The 20,646-nt window shown below is 37.0% G+C and overlaps 1 protein-coding gene across 33 annotated transcripts in view; it reads left to right on the top strand.

The window, feature by feature from the left end:
- The window catches only part of ZFAND6 (zinc finger AN1-type containing 6), an 80,939-nt gene that overhangs the window by 49,649 nt on the left and 10,644 nt on the right, over nt 1–20,646 (top strand). For 17 of the 33 annotated variants that reach the window (XM_023652349.2, XM_023652345.2, XM_023652335.2 and 14 more), the window contains 4 exons: nt 9,210–9,333; nt 17,133–17,303; nt 18,538–18,646; nt 19,530–19,630. In XM_023652349.2, coding sequence (XP_023508117.1) covers nt 17,150–17,303; nt 18,538–18,646; nt 19,530–19,630 — 364 coding nt within the window. In that variant the 5' untranslated portion in view covers nt 9,210–9,333; nt 17,133–17,149. The remainder of the gene's footprint in view (nt 1–9,209; nt 9,334–17,132; nt 17,304–18,537; nt 18,647–19,529; nt 19,631–20,646) is intronic. The other 16 variants (XM_070232488.1, XM_070232456.1, XM_023652342.2 and 13 more) reach the window with 1 other exon arrangement.

The raw sequence follows: 20,646 nt of genomic DNA, 5'->3' as shown, positions 1-20,646 counted from the left end.
AACCCGATCAAAAAAATGGGCAAAGGATATGAACAGACATTTTTCCAAAGAAGATATATGGATGGCCCATAAACACATGAAAAGATGTTCAACACCACTGATCATCAGGGAAATGCAAATCAAAACTACAGTAAGATACCACCTTACACCTGTTAAAACGGCTATAATCACTAAGAGTAAAAGTAACAAATCTGGGAGAGGGTGTGGAGAAAAGGGAATCTTCATACCCTGCTAGTGTGAGTGCAAACTTGCGCAGCCACTATGGAAAACAGTATGGAGAGTCCTTAGAAAACTGACAATAGAACCACCATATGACCCAGCTATCCCACTACTGGATGTCTACTCAAACAATTTGAAATCAACAATCCAAAGTAACATATGCACCCGTATGTTCATTGCAGCACTATTCACAATAGCCAAGACATGGAAACAATCCAAGTGCCCATCCACTGTGATGGTTGGATAAAAAAGGTGTGGCATATATATATACAATGGAATACTACTCAGCCATAAAAAAGACAAATTCATCCCATTTTCAATAACATAGAAGGACCTGGAGGGAATTATGCTAAGTGAAATAAGCCAGACTGAGAAAGACAAAAGACCAGATGATTTCACTCATATGTAGAGTATAAACAAGCACATGGACAAAGAAAACAGTTCAATGGTTACCAGGGGAAGGGGAGTGGGCGGTGGGCACAGGGAGTGAAGGGGAACACTTATGTGGTGACAGACAAGAAATAACGTACAACTGAAACCTCACATCAATGTAAACTATTATGAACTCAATTTAAAAAAAAAAGAAGGAAAGCAAAATCAAGGTGAACACAGCCTTAGAACATACTAGTGAAACTTAGAGTTTTAAGATGAAATTAGGCAGAAAGGACACAATAGGAAAGAGAGAAGCTTTTAAAACCACAGAGGATTTGGGGGAGATTGCATGATGGTAAATAGGTCCCCAATTTCCATTTCTCTGAGATGATTCTTTGTGTGCTATATTACTCTTCTACCAAGCAGATAGAGAAAAGTGCTAAGAAGCTAATTAACTTTACTGGGCTAGAAAAGTACAATATCAAATTGGCCCTGAGCTCACTTCTTCTGCCAATCTTCCTCTTTTTGCTTGAGGAAGATTGGCCCTGAGATAACATCTTTGGCAGTGCTCCTCCATATTTTGTATGTGGGGTGCTGCCACAGCATGGCTTGATGAGCCACGCCTGGGATCTGAACCAGTGAACCCTAGGCCGCTGAAGTGGAGCGTGCAAACTTAACTACTATGCCACTGGGCTGGCCCCCTCATCTAGCGTTTTTTTAAAGGCACCTTGAATCCTTTTCAAAACAACCTGAGATATATAAAAAATGGTAGTGAAGTGTTTAGTTAAACCCTCCTTTCCATTCTAGGATGATAGGATTCCCCATTGCCTACAGGTTTAAATTTAGATTCCTTAGCATGGATACCAAGCCTTCATGGTGTGGCCTTACTCTCTTTCTAGGATCAGTTCCCACCATTCCATATTCATTCATTGTTTATATTTCAATTCATGTTGAAGAATGATATTGATTACTATAAGTAGCTATCAGTTCTTTTCCTCTGAATTTGTGCAGGTATATTTCCTTAGTCGGCCTTTCCCTAAAATGGGAAACTGATTGGGAGCTGTGTGCCCAGATTCTGTCCAAGGGTGGACTTCCCTTTGGGGTGTATGGAGAGGAAGCTTGAATGGGTGCCAGTATCCCAGAATTAGGTCAGAGAGGAAGAATGCAGTGAAATGTAATCAATATCAAGATTTAATAAAATTAATAATTTTATTGTTTCATCAAGAATATTTGTAAGTGAAAGTGGCTTTTTTATTGTGAGAGTATAGTGATGAAGAATACAGTGACTACTTGTACAGTTTGATGCTGCTGCCTTGATTCGTGCCAAGGCTGCAGCTGTTTTACCCTCCATTGCTTTTATACTGCCAGTCAACACAGAGATAAAGACAAATAACAAGTTCTTGTTTTTATGAAAATAGTTTTGACCTCCTGGATCTTTGAAAGGATCTTAGAGATCCCCAGGGGCCCACAGATAAACTTTGAGAACTGCTGATTTAGAGCATGGAATCCAGCCAGACTCTCCAGGTTCTTGACTCTCACTTCCATCACTTAATAGCTGTGTGACCTTGAGCAATTCACTTAACCTTCCTATGCCTTAGTTTCCTCATCTGTGAAATGAGGATGGTTATAATACCTGTTTCACAGGATTGTTACAAGGATTAAAGGAGTTGATATTTATAAGTGCTTACAACAGTGCTTGGCACATAAGCAATATACAAATATTGTTAAATAAAGTTAATAGTAAAGCCAGTTATTTGTAGAAAAAGTGTTGTACAAAGTTTGATGGGAACAGAAGACATTTAAGTTTAGAGAATGACCCTGTTTTTAAAAAAATTTTTATTGAGTTAATGATAGGTTACAATCTTGTGAAATTTCACTTGTACATTATTGTTTGTCAGTCGTGTTGTAGGTGCACCCCTTCACCCTTTGTGCCCACCCCCCACCCCATCTCTCCCCTGGTAGCCACTAATCTGTTCTCTTTGTCTACATTTTTAAATTCCTCATATGAGTGGAGTCATACAGAGCTTGTCCTTCTCTAACTGGCTTATTTCCCTTAACATAATTCCCTCAAGGTCCATCCATGTTGTTGCAAATGGGACAATTTTGTTCTGTTTTACGGCCGAATAGTATTCCATTGTATATATATACCACATCTTCTTTATCCAATCATCTGTTGATGGGCACTTAGGTTGCTTCCATGTCTTGGCTATTGTAAATAATGCTTCAGTAAACATTGGGGTGCGTAGGACTTTTGGAACTGCTGACTTCAAGCTCTTTGGATAGATACCCAGTAGAGGGATAGCTGGGTCATATGGTAGTTCTATTTTTAATTTTTTGAGGAATCTCCATACTGTTTTCCATAGTGGCTGCACCAGTTTGCATTCCCACCAGCAGTGTATGAGGGTTCCTTTTTCTCCACAACCTCTCCAACATTTGTTACTATTAGTTTTAGTTATTTTTGTCATTCTAATGGGTGTAAGGTGATATCTCAGTGTAGTTTTGATTTGCATTTCCCTGATGATGAGCGATAATGAACATCTTTTCATGTACCTATTGGCACATGTTCGTATATCTTCATGTTCATATATCTTCTTTGGAGAAATGTCTGTTCATGTTTCCCACCCATTTTTTGATCAGGTTGTTTGATTTTTTGTTGTTGAGTTGTGTGAGTTCTTTATATATTATGGATATTAAGCCTTTGTCAGATATATGACTTGCAAATATTTTTTCCCAATTAGTGGGTTGTTTTTCTGTTTCAATTATGTTTTCCTTTGCCTTGAAGAAGCTCTTTAGTCTGATGAAGTCCCATTTGTTTATTCTTTCTATTGCTTCCCTTCTTTGAGAAGACATGGTGTCCGAAAAGATCCTTTTAATACTGTTGTCAAAGTGTGTGTACTGCCTACATTTTCTTCTAGAAGCCTTAGGGTTTCAGGTCTCACCTTTACATCTTTGATCCATTTTGAGTTTATCTTGGTGAATGGTGAGAAAGAATGGGAGAATGACCATATTAAGTGGAAGAAATCAAGGAGAGACATTCATTTACAAATATTGGAAACTAAGTTAGAGATTTGCCTTAGGAGATGAGATCTCTCACCTCCCCTAGGGCAGGGAGGTGAAGTCTGCATGGTCGAATTATAAGCTTTAAGGTCAAAGAGGAGGGAGTAAAAAGAAGGATCTATATATGGATCTTGCATATATAGATCTTATCTTACGTTAGTCTTTTTGAAAAGAAAAGTGAATGAAAGCCCATCAATGTGGAAACCACTGGGAAAATTTGAGTGGGTCCTCCCTTTTGCAGCAAACAATATTGGGTTACCTTGTGCAGCTGATAGCTATGTCTGATTCTTTAAGGTATGTGATATGGAACCTAGGTCAGTTTGAGACCATAAAATTGACTACAACTTAAGTTTAATTATAAAATTACTATGTTTGGTATGCTAAATTAGGCGAATTGCTAAATAAACCCCTTTCTGAGTGGAGTGAATTGGGAAAAATACCCAAAAGCTTGGAGCATGAGGCCAAACATCTTTGTTCAGTGCACAAACTGTGTAACCACATGTAGCAGCCCCTGCTGACACACCTAGATCTCTTCTCAAATAACAAATTCAGTTTCTTTAAAAAGAGCCTATTCCAGTTTCTTGCCTTGGGGTAAATACTTGGCTACTACAGGTTCTGTGCTGGCAAGGTGGCAGTGCAGTTTCATTCATGCATTCAACAGCTATCGAATGTCTACCATGTGCCAAGCATTATTTTAAGCATTAGTAAACAAAATAGACAAAATCCCTGCCATTACAGAGGTAACATTTTAGTAAAGGGACGATAAACAAAATAAGTGTAATTTAATAGTAAATTCAGATTGAGATAAGGGTATTGAAGAAAAAACTGGAAATGGTAATAAAGGATGCTGGGGGCAGTATTAAATAGGGTAGTAAGGGAAGTCCTCCCTGAAAAGATGACATATGAACATATGCCTGAAGGAGGTGAGGGAGCCTAGTCATAAGGATTTCTGGAGCATAGAGGTTACGGCCAGTACAAAGGCCTTGAGACAGGAACATACCTGGCAGTGTATATGATCAGGGAGGAGTAGGAGTAGGAGAGGAGGTCAGGTAATGGGGGACCAGATTATGAAGAGCCTTCAAGTCATGGTAAGGAATTTGGCTTTTACTCTTGGTGAATTGGGAAGCCACTGGAGGATTTTGAGTAAGCAAGCAGTGTGATTTACTTTAGATTTTAACATGATCACTGGCTGCTGTATTGAAAATAGACCATAGGAGGACAAGAACAGAAGCAAAGATACATATATACCAGTAACTATATTAGTTATTAATTGCTACATAAAAATTACCCCAAAACTTAGTGGCTTAAGACAACAAACGTTTATTATCTCAGAGTTTTTGTCAGGAATATAGAAGTGGCTTAGCTGTGTGGTTTTGACTTAGGGTCTCTCTTGAGTTTGCAGTCCAGTTGTCACCCAAGGCTGCAGTCATCCAAAGACTTGACCAGGGCTGAAGGATTTGCTTCCAAGTTCACTTATACAGCTGTTGGCCTGAGGCCTCAGTTGCTCAACATGTGGACCTCTCCTTACAACATGGTAGCCAGCTTCCCCAGAGTGAGTAATCCAAGAGAAGAGAGCAAGGCACTAGCCACTATGTCTTTGTGACTAGACTCAGAAGTGACACACCATCGCTTCCACAGTATTCTTATTGATCATCCAGACCAATGCTGATAAAATGTGGGAGGGAACTTAATACTAAGAGGCTTGGGGATCATTGGGGGACACCTTAGAAGCTGGCAACAAACAGATAGTGAGATTTTTAAAAGATACTACATATAGTCGATTTTAACAAATCAGATATCTACAGATATCTCCAGGAGACATGTAAGACCTCTTCACGAACACTATAAAACATTATTGGGAACTTAAGACCTAAATAAATTGAGGAATATTTTGCTGTGTTTGTACACCTGTAGATTAAACACCATGTGTCCAACACAATCCTATCAGGTCTTTTTTTTTTTCTTTTTTAATAGACATTGACAAACTGAATTTAAAATTTGCATGGAAATGCAAAGAGTCAAGAATAAGCAACACAATCTTGAGGAAGAATAAAACTGATACCAGATATCCCAACCTAAGCTGATACTAGAGATCCAAAATCTATAGTAATTTAAAACAGGTAGACCAGTGGAAAGAATTGAGAATCTAGGAAAAGACCCGTACGTGTATAGTACCCAGTGTGTGGACAAAGGTGAAACTGCAGTGCAATCGGGAAAGGGTGGTCTTTTCAATAAATGGTTTTGGGTTAATTAGATAACCATATTGGGGAAAACATGAATCTTAATCCCTACCTCGTTTTATATATTAAAAAAAACCCTAGATGGATTGCAGATCTAAATGTGAAAGGTAAAATAATAAAATGTAGAAGAAAAGTAGAGAACATCTTCATGACCTTGAAGTAAGCAAAGATTTATTACATAACTAACCATAAAGGAAAATTGTTATCAAAATTTAGAGTAAGGTGTTTTGGTTTCAAGACACCGTTAAAAAGGGAAAGACAGCCAGAGTAGAAGATATAATAAGCAGAAGGCAATCCAACAGAAAAAATGTACAAAAAACTTAAATAGGAACTTTAACAAAAGAGGAGACCCAAATGGCCAATAGCATATGCAGTTGTGCTCAGCTGCCTTACTCTTAATGGCAATGAAAATTATAAGACTGCAATGAGATATCACTGCACTGTCATAAGAATATTTAAAGTAGAAAGGCTGATGTATTAATTTCTTAGGGTTGCAATAACAAATTAATACAAACTGGGCAGCTTAAAACAAGAGATTTACTCTCAAAGTTCTGGAGGCCAGAAGTCTGAAATCAAGGTGTTGGCAGTGCCACGCTCCCTGTAGAAGCTCCAGGAGAGAATGCATTCCTTGCTTCCAGATTCTGGTAGCTGCATGCGTTTCCTGGGCTTATGGCCACGTCACTCTAGTCTCTGCCTCTGTCTTCACATCACCTTCTCCTCTGTGTGTCTATCTCAAAAGTCTGTCTGCCTCTCTCTCATAAGGATACATGTGATTACATCTTTGGCCCAGCTGGATAATCCAGGGTATGCTCCTCCTCCTGAGACCCTTAATTACATCTTTTGCTGTATAGGATCATGTTCACGGATTCCAGGGATTAGGATGTAGACACATCTTTGGGCCACCATTCAGCCCAATGAAGCAGACAATACAAGTATTGGTGAGATATGGAGTAACTGGAATGCTCACACATTGCCAAGGCTCTTAAGTTGCCAGGAGAGAGTAAATTTGTATAACTACTTTGGGAAACTGTTGGTAGTATCTGCTGAAGGTGAACATACACATACCCTATGACCCAGCATTTCTACTCCTAGGTCTATACTAAGCAGAAATGTGTATGTATGTTATTCAAAAGACACATACAGTAATGTTCATAATAGCAGTATTTGTCATAGTCATAAACTGGCAAGTTCCTAAATCCCCATTAACACTAGAATGGGTAGTGGTTTATTCATACAGTAGACTAGAATAGATAGGAATGAGAATGAATGGACTACAGTTTGGTTAGCATGGTTGACTCTCAAAAACAATTTGAGAAAAGCCAGGCACAATGTGTATATACTGTGTAATTCCATTTATAAAAGTTCAAGAACAGGAAAAGCTGATGTAAGGTGTTAGAAGTCAACATGGTGGTTATCCTTGGGGGAAAGGGTAATAACTTGAAAAGAGTGTGAGGAAGCTTTTGGGGGGTACTGATGATATTCTGTTTCTTGATTGGAATGCTAGTTACACAGTTGGGTTTAATTTGTGAAAATTTAAGCTTTACATTTGTGACTTGTGTACTTTTATATGTTAAAAGTAAAAGAATGGGATTTATTGGTTTCTTTTGTAGGTTTCTTTGCTGTAGGACATCTCAATTGAACTCGTGGAGTATCTTTCATTTTGATATGCATTGATTATTCTCTTAGGTTTGAGAGTTTTAGTAGAGCAATGTTTAGCATTTGATTCTAATATTACTAAGGACTTTGCACTGGAGGTGATAGAAACTCAAACCAAACTAAAGCAAAACCAGAATTTGTCTCACATAAACATAACTGGGAAGTCTAAGGGGTGGAGCTATCTGTCCTCAGCAAGGTGGACGCAGGAGTTCAACCCCTCTTTGTCTTAGCACTCTCCTCCTTACCCATTTTGGCTTTGCCTACCTTATTTTAATTGTTGAATGGACTCTTCCTCCCTTGTGGCAAAGATGGCCACCAGCAGCACCAGGTTTACATTGTATTGTCTTCACAACTGGTAATCCCAGAACATTGTCTGCCTCCTTTCCCAGTAGTACCAGTAAAATTGAGGGAGGACTGATTGATTGGCCCGTGAGTCACATGCCCACGCTTGGATCATGTGCCCACTCCTGAGACCGGTCTGGCCCTGAGAAGGAGGCCTGCCCAAAGCAAATGAAATATCCTCACACAAGAAAAAGAGATTCTGTTACCTGAAAGAGTGAGAAAGGAAAATGTACTGGGCAGAGAAAACCTATCAGTTTCAGGAATACAGATATCTTCCAGGTTTAGTTACTGAATGATTTTATAATTATTAAGACATCATGGATTCATTTAGCCTTGTTGAGAAGAAAACAATGTGCTGAACAGAGGCAGGTTTGTACCAAGAGCATTACTGTCGTTTTTTACGTCATAGCTGTAACTCTCCATATAAACCAGGCCTGGGGATACAGGTTTGGATGAGATTGTCTTTTCTAGTCCTTTCCCCTTATTGGGTGATGAACATGTACTTAATTAAGAGATGAAGCTGCTTAGCAATAGCAAATAATACTTTACATTCAGCTTTGGATGAGAGAATCCAACAGTTAATACTACCTATACTTGAGTCCCATGTGTACATAGCTTCCCTGCATCATCTGTAGTGATGATTACACTAAAGTCATTTGCTTATTTAATCCAGAGGTTGGCAGACTTTTGGCTCACAATCTGTTTTTGTTCAGCCCATGAGCTAAGAATGTTTTTTGCATTTTAAGTGGTTGGGGAAAAAATCAAAACAGTGACACTTTCTGATGTGGAAATTGTATGAAATTCAAATTTTAATGGTCATAAGTATAGTTTTATTGGAACACAGCCATCCTCATTTGTTTACATATTGTCTGTGACTGCTCTTGCATGACAACAGCAGAGTTGAGTGGTTATAGCAGAGACTGTATGCCCTGTGAAGCCTAAAATATTTCCTGTCTGATCATTTACAGGAAAGTTGTTGCCAATCCCTGATTTAAGCATGTTTGGGCAGAATGGAACAAATGAGAGCCATCTAAGATGGGAATGCCAATCAGAGTTTTTCTAAAACCTGTCTTCTTCAGCTGCAAATAATATACAGTAGCCTCTTTTTGTGAGATAGATTATACTAGTCAATGAAAACTTTCCTTATAGCAGTAACTGGGAAAGTGAGGTTTGTATTTACTAGAATTAACTTTGGAGTCTTTTATTTTTATATAACCTAGTACGCTGGAAATGATGAATTAATTACTTGCTGGGAAAGAATATGTAGTATCCCCGAAGATGTTATTCTCATGTTAGCTAGACTCGCGCCTTTTTGTCTTTCAGCCCAAGCAACAGCAGAAAAGACAACCTGACATAGGGAACTGGGGACTACTATACAGAGAGAGAACTACAGAGCATCCTCAGTACAGTAGGAACCCTAATCCAAAGTCCCTATACTTTTATCAGAGTGAGTAGCGTTCATCCCAAGTATTTTATGTTGTTTTATACTTTCTGGTCTGTTTGCTATATGAACTTTCCTGGATTTTTTTTGTCATCTCTGCAAAGGTTCTTGACCCCCAGAACCTACATGTATTGCTCATGTGATAGCTGGTAGATCCAGATACTCAGAACTCTATGGGAAATTACTGTATGCCACCAGAAAATACTAGTCTAAAGCATCTCTGCCAGGATGAGTATTCTTCTTTTGATCAATTATTATTAAAAAAAAATTATAGTAGGATAGACCATAAATTCTACCTTGCTCTTTTCTGGGAATCTCTATTTGATACAATTACAAAGATTAACCAATTCTGAATGATTTTCCAGCAATTTAAAAAGGTAGGCATTATCACTTTGTGCATGCAGTACTAGTTCACTGTTTAGTGTGTATTCTTATTTAACTCAACATGTGTATATTTTCTCTTTTTGAAATTAGTAGTAAAGATTCCCAATTGAAAAGGTCATAAATGTTAAGCTAGGAATTAAAAACTCTGATGCTTCTAAGATTAGTCAGGTAACTGAAAGTGAAGGTGCTCTTGAATTGGAGGTACAGGCTCTGTCTGAGAGGGGTCCTAGTTGATGGCTTTTAATTTTGGGAACAGGAGTCCACTGTTGTCAGGTCTTGCTATTTTTCAAGAGAAGCAAGAAATCTGGAATTTTTATGTGATATTCCCCATTTCTTGAATGCTAACAACTAATTTAAAAAAAATTAATCTTTACTGGCTAACCAGACATGGCTATGGATCAGGTTTAACTCATTTGCCAGTTTGCAACTTCTGTGGACTAACTTGTCATTATAAATTATATTTCCTCCCTATTTCTTTTAGGAGGAGGGAGAAAAACAATGAAATGAAAAAAATATATGCATTTATAACTGGCTTGGGCTACTAGTCATTCTTGCTGAATTTATGAGTACTGTGGGGTGAAACATTTTTGTTCAGTCTGTTTTCTCCCCCTTTCAATGGAAAATAACTGTTTTTTGCCTGACATCAATACTTCAAACAATAATGAAATGTGTTTATTCAACAAAATATTTTGTGGAATTCATATTAGGCATAAAGGGGATTTGAAGAAGAAACTTACAATATAGCTGGGAAATAACTTCTCTTACCTGTAAAACACTTGAGTAGTGATAAGCTTAGGGGCCCCAAAAAGGTGGTACATACAGATTCTTTAGAAATACAGAGCAGCAGAAGATCAAGGTGGGCAGAAATGGACCTAGGTGAAATAGAATTTAAGCTGATTCCTGAAGTAGATAGAATTGTTATAGGCACAGTGCAGAATTGCATAGCATTTACTAAGGAAGGAGCAGCATGAACTACCAGCTTGTTTCCAGCAATGAGTATGATTTGTTTCACACAGGTGGGAGCAAAGGACCTCGCTTTTAGGAAAAGCAGAGTAAGAGCAGTAACTGAGTTTCTGCTAATGTCCCAGGCACTGTCTAGATGCTTTCTATTTGTATTATCTTATTTAATCTGGTTAGATAGATGATACAAGTGCCCTCTTAGGAAGTTGACACTTCAAGAGGTTTAGTAACACGTCCAGGCGCTTATTGGTAATAAAAACGGCAAAGCTGGGATGCCGATCTGACCCCAAGCCCATTTTCTTTTCACACAGCATACTTTGTAGGGAAATTGGGTTGGTTGGGTTAATTATGTAGAGCATGAATGCTAGGTCTAGTGCTCCTTTCTGGGACAATAACTAAAACAGAAGTAATATGATGAGCAGCGGGTGTTTTAGGAGAATTTAAATAAATGGATTGTTAGGAGGGACAATAAAACAGAAAGAAAAAAACTGTTAAAATAACCCAGGTGTGAAATGATGAGAATCAGAATTGGAATGGAAAAGAGAAAAGAATGAGACATTTCAAAATGAAAATTATTGGAACTTGGTGACTTGAGAGAATGAAGCAGAGGGAAATAGGTTTAATTGACATGTATTTGCAGTTACAATTGTCTGTGTTGCATTCCTTCCTTGCTGTTTTTTGGTCAGGATTTTAATAGTTGCTAATGAATTTTCTTTGCAGTCTTACAATATTTGATCTTGAATTTTTTATGCTAATGAGAATTTCTTAGGTAAAAAGACTTAAAGGAAAAATAAATTTTCTGAAGAGCTTGGTTAGGCTAATTAAAGCTGCATAGTATCTTTTTTCGGGTTTTTTTAAAAGATTTTATTTTTTTCCTTTTTCTCCCCCAAAGCCCCCTGGTACATGGATGTGTATTTTTAGTTGTGGGTCCTTCTAGTTGTGGCATGTGTGATGCTGCCTCAGCATGGCTTGATGAGCAGTGCCATGTCCGCGCCCCGGATTCAAACCGGCGAAACCCTGGGCCGCCGAAGCAGAGCATGCAAACTTAACCACTCAGCCACGGGCCAGCCCCCAAAGCTGCATAATATCTTAAGGTTGAATGGATGAAATTTTAAATTGTCTTTAAATGAAAAAAGTGAGAATTTATGAATGCTCACAAAATTACAGATTTGCTAGGGACAAGATGAGGTAACATCATTCGCTTCGTTTTTTAGGTAAAGAAAAAGACTGATTCAACTGGTTACTAGATATGTGACCTTGAGCAAGTTATTAAGTCTCCTCGATTGTCTCTCTCCTCGTTTTTTTAATGAGGATATCAATAGCACCAACATCATAGGGTTCTGGAGAGAATTAAGTGAAATAATATAAATAAACCACAAAAACAGTTCTTGGCCCATAGTAAATTCTGAATAACTGTTAAGTACTAACCGAGGGGGTAGAGATGGCAATTGGTTGTGGTTTTGATTGACTATGAATGTTATTGAATCAGAAATCACATTTTCTGAATTCTCTGCAATTCATAAGGCTTTTTTATTATACCATGATAATCAATTTTTCTGTTTATGTCTGGTAATCTCATTCTTTACCTCCTTGGTTTTGTAGCATTATAATCTCACAATATAGCAATTAAAGAATTGTTCTGCCTTCTCATTCTCTTCCCTTCCCTCATTTCCTTCCTGAATGCCAGACTGATGGGCCCTGCAAATTGTTTACCAACAAAAAGATACAGTAGCAAGAGGAAAGCAAGAATTCCAGTTTCTCCATAGCTACCCTATCTTTGCCACTAAGATGTACTAAGATACCCTTTTATGATTTTGGTTTTTTTCTGAATCTTCATGGAAAGGTACATTTAGTGGTCTAAAGATGAATAAATAAGGTTGATTTTTTTTCTTTTCTTTTCTAAGTAACCCGTGAAATCCTTTTGTGTTTTTTGTCTGCCTGAATGATAGTTTTTTACAATAGGAAAGCTCTTATAAGAATCATTGTTAATTTGCTACTGCGCAGGGCAGTTTGGCTTGGGGAAATTGCTAGTGTTACATATTTTTGAATTTTAATCTTATTGTTCAATAGCAGGTACTGTGCTTTAAAGGCGTGGTGGTCATATTGTGCTTTTAATCTGTGACCATTTACTTAAGTTTTTATAGAAATAGAATATTTCTCTTTTCTGGATGCTTGTGATTGCCAGTTATATACTGAAAAATTTATCAGTACCAGTGGAGAAACTTCCTTTAATTTTCTTTTCTTATATCATTTTAATGTCATTAATAGGCAGCATAGAATGGGTTGGTGGTTTAGAACAGTGTTGCTTAATCTTTCTTTGTTCCTCCCGCTAAAGAGTCTTTTTAAACAGTTTTTTTCCTAATCAGCCTCCCACCTTCATAAAATTTTAATTCCACAGATATACTATATATCTAATTATGTATTATGTATATATATATCTGTGTTTTATACATAAAGAGTAATGTTTTCTCGTGCTCCCTTCCCTTAAAGAGTCAGTGTTTGTTCCCTTGAGGTGATAACTGCCTGCATTGATTCTCATAGTTTACAGCAGTGGAATCTTAAAATTTTGGGCTTCAGGACCTTTATAGTCTCTAAAATTAATGAGTACTCTGAAGAACTTTTGTTTATGTGTGTTATATCTAGTGGTATTTATCATATTTCAAATTAAGGCTGAGAAAAATTACAAAATATTTATTAATTTATTTAAAAATAGTTTATGCAAAATTACCTTTCCCACCTATGGTTTAGTGAGAGAAGTGGCATTGTTAACATTTTTGCAAATCTCTTTAAGGTCTAGCTTAATAACAAACAGCAAGATACTCATAGTTGCCTCTGCATTCAATCTCTTACAGTGTTAGAAAGAAAAAACAGTGTCATACAGATATGTAGTTGGAAAAGGAAGGAGTATTTTCATAACCTTTTCAGACAATAGAGGTTGCTGTTTGATATTACACCAAAACTTGACAATTTGTAGTTTCTTAAAGGGTTAGTTGCAGTGTAGAATCTCAAACTATATAAAAACTTTTTGTCCTGTTACTTTAAAATTCATTGACCTATCCTTTGCTTTGAATTATCTTTTGTTCATGAGTACTTTTGTACTGTTGTACTTTGGTCGCTTGGAAAATATTGGGTTCACTGACTTCTGCAGATCTTCCAAATGTTCATATATAGTACCAACTACTAACATATCATTAATATCACCACTGATCTTATGAGAAACTAAAAATTGGAGCTACTTGTCAAGGTTTTTTTCACTTGAATATTGTCCTTGCCAATAAATACGATTAGCTGTTTTTCTTGAATTAACAGATTGACTTCATTCATTTTTGTGAAAATGTCTGCATGTACACAACTCTAAATAACCATAGTTTGTCAGTCATTCTTTGAAATAAAAAACATGTTCCATGAAAAAGGTGACTTGATCAGCTTGCATCAAACAGTTGCACAAGTACTTTTTCTTCAAACAGTCATCATACTTTATGCAACAGGAATGCATTCTGTGTACTTCCCAGTTTGTCACAAAACATTAACAAGATGTGTGTGTTCACGGTCAAGATTTAATAAAATTCATAATTTTACTGTGAGAGTGTGGTGGTGAAGAATATGACTAGTAGTATATTTTGGTGCCACTGTCTTAATTTGGCTCCCTGTTAAGGCTCCAGGTGTTTTACCCAGCATTGCTTTTGCATCACTAGTGCGTACGTCAGCGTGGTGAAAAAGGCAGATAACTAGCTAGCCTTAGTGTGCAAACAGTTTTGACCTCCCTAGGGATTCATGGAGCACACTTTGAAAATCACTGATTTAGAACATGGACTTTGGAACCAGACTACCTCTACTGAATCATGGCAGCTCCATCACTTATTAGCTACTTCCATGACCTTGAGCAATTACCCTGATACCAAAAACCAAACACACGCTATCTCTAGGAACGTAGGCCAAAAAAATCAACGAAGTTTTGTTTAACGTTAGCTTTTCTATCCCATCATTATTTTTTTATTTGATATGTATATTGCAGAACAGAAGGAGAGGGAGGTGCCTTAAAGTGTCATGTATTATAAAGCAGAGCAGCAAAGATTGAATTCTGAAATGACTTGCCATCATGGAGTAAGAAGGATGTTTGTTTAAACTCCCAAATTGTATTCCTAGGCTAAAGGTCTAAATATTCTGAACAGTTTTAGGACATTTCATTTTAAAGGCAAATGCTAAGCCTGCTGCTTTGTTTTATAATCTGGTCAAATGCATTATTGCTCTTGGTTCTGAAATTTGCGTTAAATCCCCCCCAACCCACAACAGTCTTTTCAAATGATTTAGGTGAAGAAAATATCTGTTAATGCTAAACAGTGAATACTTTCCTTCAGTGTTTATCAATTCAAGGAGACTTTAGTGGCAAAACGTTGTCCTCCTTTGATAGTCTTCTCCTTCATGATCTTTGTTTTTTTTGTTTTTTTGGTTTTTTGTTTTTGAGGAAGATTAGCCCTTAGCTAACTACTGCCAGTCCTCCTCTTTTTGCTGAGGAAGCCTGGCTCTGAGCTAACATCCGTGCCTATCTTCCTCTAGTTTATACGTGGGACGCCTACCACAGCATGGCTGCCAAGCAGTGTCATGTCCGCACCCGGGATCCGAACCAGCGAACCGCGGGCCGCGGAGAAGCGGAACGTGCGAACTTAACCGCTGCGCCACCGGGCTGGCCCCCTCCTTCATGATCTTTGAACATAGACTCATCTGTAAACATACATGAACTTATTTTGGAGTAGCCTTCATTTCATTGAGGAGGGTTTTTTGTTTTTTTTTTATATCAAAGAACCTGTTATTCTGTCATGTTGTTCATGCCAAAGAACCACTTGCTTTATGGGAGAAATGACACGTGGGGTTCTTCCATCTGCTGTAATTGATTATTGCCTTCATGTGGTCTCCAAACAGTTCCTCTGTCCTGTTAGTTTTTTAAATTTTAAATACTTTTAGAAAATAGGGGCTGGCCCGGTGGCGCAGCAGTTAAGTTCGCACGTTCTGCTTCAGCAGCCTGGGGTTCAACAGTTCGGATCCTGGGTGCGGACATGGCACTGCTTGGCAAGCCATGCTGTGGCAGGCGTCCCACATATAAAGTAGAGGAAGATGGGCATGGATGTTGGCTCAGGGCCAGTCTTCCTCAGCAAAAAAGAGGAGGATTGGCAGCAGATGATAGCTCAGGGCTAATCTTCCTAAAATAAATAAACAAATAATTTGTTCCAAATTAGCCAGGTAGTATCTTCATTTAAGAGGACTTTAAAAGTACTGAAAAGGTACAACTCAGAGGAAAAGTCACCGTTAGCTTTGCCATCCTTGGATATATTCTTTCCTGTTCTTTCTGATGATTAATAGATGCTCTTTTTTGTCCTAATTGGCAGTATATTGTATATACATTTCATATTTTGTCTTTTCATTGATTACATCAGTATTTTTCTCCTTCAGGGAGTATTCCTAAGATATTTGTAATGACGGCATAACTTTTGAAAAAATCCATTCTCATAATGTTGGATGTTTAAGTTATTTTACATTTGTCAACATTATAAGTATGCTGTGAAGCACATCTCTTGTATATTATCTTTTTTTTTTTTTAAGATTTTATTTTTTTCCTTTTTCTCCCCAAAGACCCCCGGTACATAGTTGTGTATTCTTCGTTGTGGGTCCTTCTAGTTGTGGCATGTGGGACGCTGCCTCAGCGTGGTTTGATGAGCAGTGCCATGTCCGCGCCCAGGATTCAAACCAATGAAACACTGGGCCGCCTGCAGCGGAGCACGCAAACTTAACCAGTCGGCCACTGGACCAGCCCCATCTTGTATATTATCCTTTGTTTTCTTTTCTGACTATACCCCAGTTATTCTATTCAAGACCCCTGTAGGAGAATGACTAGTTCAGAGGGCAGTCTTTTACAAGGCTCTTAAGATGAATTGCTAAGTTGCTTTCCAAAAAGGTTGAACCAGTTTCTCATTTTACCAGCATTCTGCCCATTTCTTCACCAGCATTGATATTATGTTACATGGTTTTTAAACAGAATAAATTATATGAGTTAAAACATGAACTTTGAGCAAAAGTCTAAATGCTTAGAAATTAATAGTGTAACATATAGCAAAACTTATATTTCTTATTACTAGGAGTCCAAACTGAACTAGACTCAAAGGATTTTCCTTAAGATTCTGATAGTGTGGAGTCTTCAGAACAGATACCTCTCTAGGAGATCTTTATACTTTCTGAGCCAGTACAAACCTGCTTGTGTAGAGTGGGTTGGACATAAAAGTTCAGTTTGTATCCTTTTGGTCTTTATTTTTTCTCTCTCTATCTTAGCCCTAGGTCTTGAGACAGCTGCATAGAATGGTTTAAGGGGGAAGTGTATGTGGGTTTTCCTTTCTTATGTAAAGCAAGTTTACGTAATGTATGATTGTAGTGTGTATCTGAGTTCTTTGCTAATTATATGTAAATTTCAGGTGTGTGACAGAGGAACATGGCTCAAGAAACTAATCACAGCCAAGTGCCTATGCTTTGTTCTACTGGCTGCGGATTTTATGGAAACCCTCGTACAAATGGCATGTGTTCAGTATGTTATAAAGAACATCTTCAAAGACAGAATAGTAGTAATGGTAGAATAAGCCCACCTGGTAAGTATTTCTGTTAAAACATAGTAGTATTCATAATTGAGTTACACTTGGATAGCACAATGTACCCAATATACCTTTTTCTGCTCTCACATTGTAGTTATATTACTGTATTCATATCAGGAAAATTTTTTATTGCATGTTGTGATTCTCAGTGTTAGGGAAACAGAAATAAGAGTATCCTTCCCCACTGAAAATAACTACTATAAATCCATTCTGTAGTCTTACTTGCTGTGCTACAGAATTCTATTGTCTTATTAAAATCGAGGCATACTTCAAGTATATAGTATAGCTATTTTGGAAAGTAAGGTGTAAGGCAGTGGGGACTATAAGAGGACGTTGGTTCTTTTATGTGAGTTTTGAAGCCAAAATAGTTCTAGACGGACAGAGTGGGTTATAGATAGCCACAGCTGACTTTAGCCAAAGCCTTGCTCCACTAGAAAGGAGAGATGTGGCAATTTGACTCAGAATAAGGGATGTTCAACCCTAGTTCACTTGAGTTCTTTATGCCTTTTGTGTGAAAGGTTTCTTTTGGAATTGAGGTGGGCGTTTGTCTCAGTAGTTGCGTACTGATCTTGAGGATTGTAAGCTTTACAAAAGTAAAGTATTAATAGTATTCATCTAGGATACTTTTGTATAGGTTAATGCCTAAATGTATAGATTTTTGTGGTTAATGAAAGTGCAGGCTGTTACTTAGTTTTAAAATTTGGTGTGGAGTCTTTCTCGTCACTGCTTTCATGTTTAAGCCAAAAGCTAAAACCATTTAATCAAAACTTCTTCAAATTTTCTTAAGGCTGAGATCAGATGAATATAAGCTTTTTTTGATTAAATCATCAGCTATCTTTCTGCCTTACGAAAAACATGGAAAATAATATAACCCAGTGTGCTGAGCATGGATTTTAATTCTGAACCTGTTTCCCTTACTGCTAAGTTGTCTTTTATTTTAAATAACTCATTTGTACACTAGTACTTGGAAATTTTTTTTTAATTAAAGGGTTTGCGTGATATTGAGTCCTGAGAAATAGGAGTTTAGTTTATTAATATATACAATTTGTATATGGTTTCCTTCTTGCTTAAAATTAACATTTTTTCATTGGAAAACTATTGAAAAATTTTGAACTAAAAGTCAGCATGTTCCTTACTATATTTTGTGGAAAATTGATCTTGGTTGTTTGAGATAAAGTGTTGGACTGCCCAGAGTACAGAATCTGTAATGTGAAATGTGGTACTGTTACAGCAACTTCTGTCAGTAGTCTGTCTGAATCTTTACCAGTTCAGTGCACAAACGACAGTGTCCCAGAAGCTCAGTCAACGTTAGACCCTACGTCTTCATCTGTGCAGCCAAGGTAAGATGTAGTCTCTGAATTTGATTGGAAAGCTAATGAAAAATAAAGACTATATTTATTTGATCAATTCTATTAAGGAAAACTGTATAAAGTCACTTTAGAATTAAGTGGCCTAAAATTGTATCTGTCTCATTATTATTGCTGACAAGTTAAAAAGGGCTTTTCATTGTTTTTACATTGGAATGGAGGTGGGAGGTTGTCTTTTAAGTCTCAGATTTCCTTTTTAGACAGCTTTTCCTTTATTCTTCCTCATAATCTATCCTGACCCATCCCTGAAGTCCTTTTGAAGTTAAGTTCTTCTAATTATAGTCTTATTTTGCAAGTATTAGTACTTTGTATTAAAAAAATAGTCTTGTCACAGATTCTCTTTATTCAATATCATGACGTCATACTCATATTTATTTGTATTGTATTTTTTCCTTTTTAACTTTGAATTCACATCATTTAGAAGCCTGAAAATACAGAAATATTTGTTTCATTTTTATTCTGTTGTTAGGAAACAAATATTAAGTTTCTACTCTGTAGTTCCTTCTTGCAGTTCATAATAAGAAATGTTCAGTTCTGCTATGCCAGTATATCATTTACAACTTTGTTTTAGGGTCCCTTAAGTAGATCTTTAGCATGCTAATTTTCATTTAGCGAATTCATACACAAAGGACACACGCACACTTCCTTTATTTCCAAAGAAATAAACTTCTGGTCCAAATTGGTCTCTAGTTTCAAAGCTCTATGGTTATGTCTAAGTTATAAAAAAGTATCTCTTGTGTTACTTCTTGTCTTACTGATCTACTTAGATATGTTGAACTCTTCTTATGTCATTTTAGGTACTATTCATACATAGAGATCGCCTTTTAAAAATCTATAAATATATTTGCTTTTCTAGCCCTGTATCAAATCAGTCACTTTTATCAGAATCTGTAGCATCTTCCCAAGTGGACAGTACATCTGTGGACAAAGCAATACCTGAAACAGAAGACCTGCAAGGTTTGCAAATGAACTAGCATGTATTTTGTCATTTGTTTAACATTCGAGTGTCACAGGCCAGGCCCTGTCCTAGCTGCGTATATTTTTTAAATTACCTGCCTAAAATACATAATTTTCTATTTGTTTTCTTTGTGAGCAGAATATTTTATATTCTCAAGTATTTAATTGACTGAAATGTTGGGAGTCATTTCTCACATATATAATTATATCATTGGCATAAACATAGAAAATTTAGAATTTGTTTACTTTGAGAAATAGAATTAAATGAATGAGTGGTGGTATTCTATTCTCTTTTGCTATTTTGGCCAGTTTAATCTAAATAGTACTTCATCTCCAAGCAAACTGGGGCTGCTGGCTTGAGAGAAATCTCTTGTTTTATGACTCAGATTGTCTAAGAGACTATTTAACTTGACTAGCAGTCACCCCTTTCCCCATCTGTGACTTACAGCACAATAGTCACATTCAATTACTTGTGTCTCCGGCATAGTGCCTCTTATTCTTGCCTGTGCTCTTTATATCTCCATTATGTGGATCAAAGTGATCTAGGAAGACTTGAAAATGTGTATGAAGGCTTTCTTAGTGGACAGAGATAGTAGAGGAAGCATTTAGGAGGCTGTTAAATAATCTATGCTTAATTAGTTATATTCTACCAGTGTGTAGAAACAATGTGTTAATTCAAGAAGGACATTCTGGAAAGACAAGCCCAAGGATGAGCATTGTGTCATTTTGCCTATGGCATGATTTAAAGAGAGAAGATGCTCTGACCAGTGAAACCTTCCATTGTACATGGTGTCACAGGGTGGCAACAGATATATCAGGCAATCTTTAGTTTGCTTAAGTTTAAATGTAGTTAAGCTAGGTAATTCCCCTTGCTCTGGTATCATGCCCAAGAAATGATTAGCACAATTTTACTATTTGTAGATTTTGCTATAGCAAGAAAATATACTATCCTGGTCATAAGTATTCTACTCCATCCAGCATATTATTATAAATTCATAAATATTATAAGCAAATAA

Source organism: Equus caballus, chromosome 1 (genome assembly GCF_041296265.1).
Source record: "Equus caballus isolate H_3958 breed thoroughbred chromosome 1, TB-T2T, whole genome shotgun sequence".
Classification (NCBI taxonomy): domain Eukaryota; kingdom Metazoa; phylum Chordata; class Mammalia; order Perissodactyla; family Equidae; genus Equus; species Equus caballus.
This window is presented reverse-complemented; position numbering and strand designations above follow the sequence as displayed.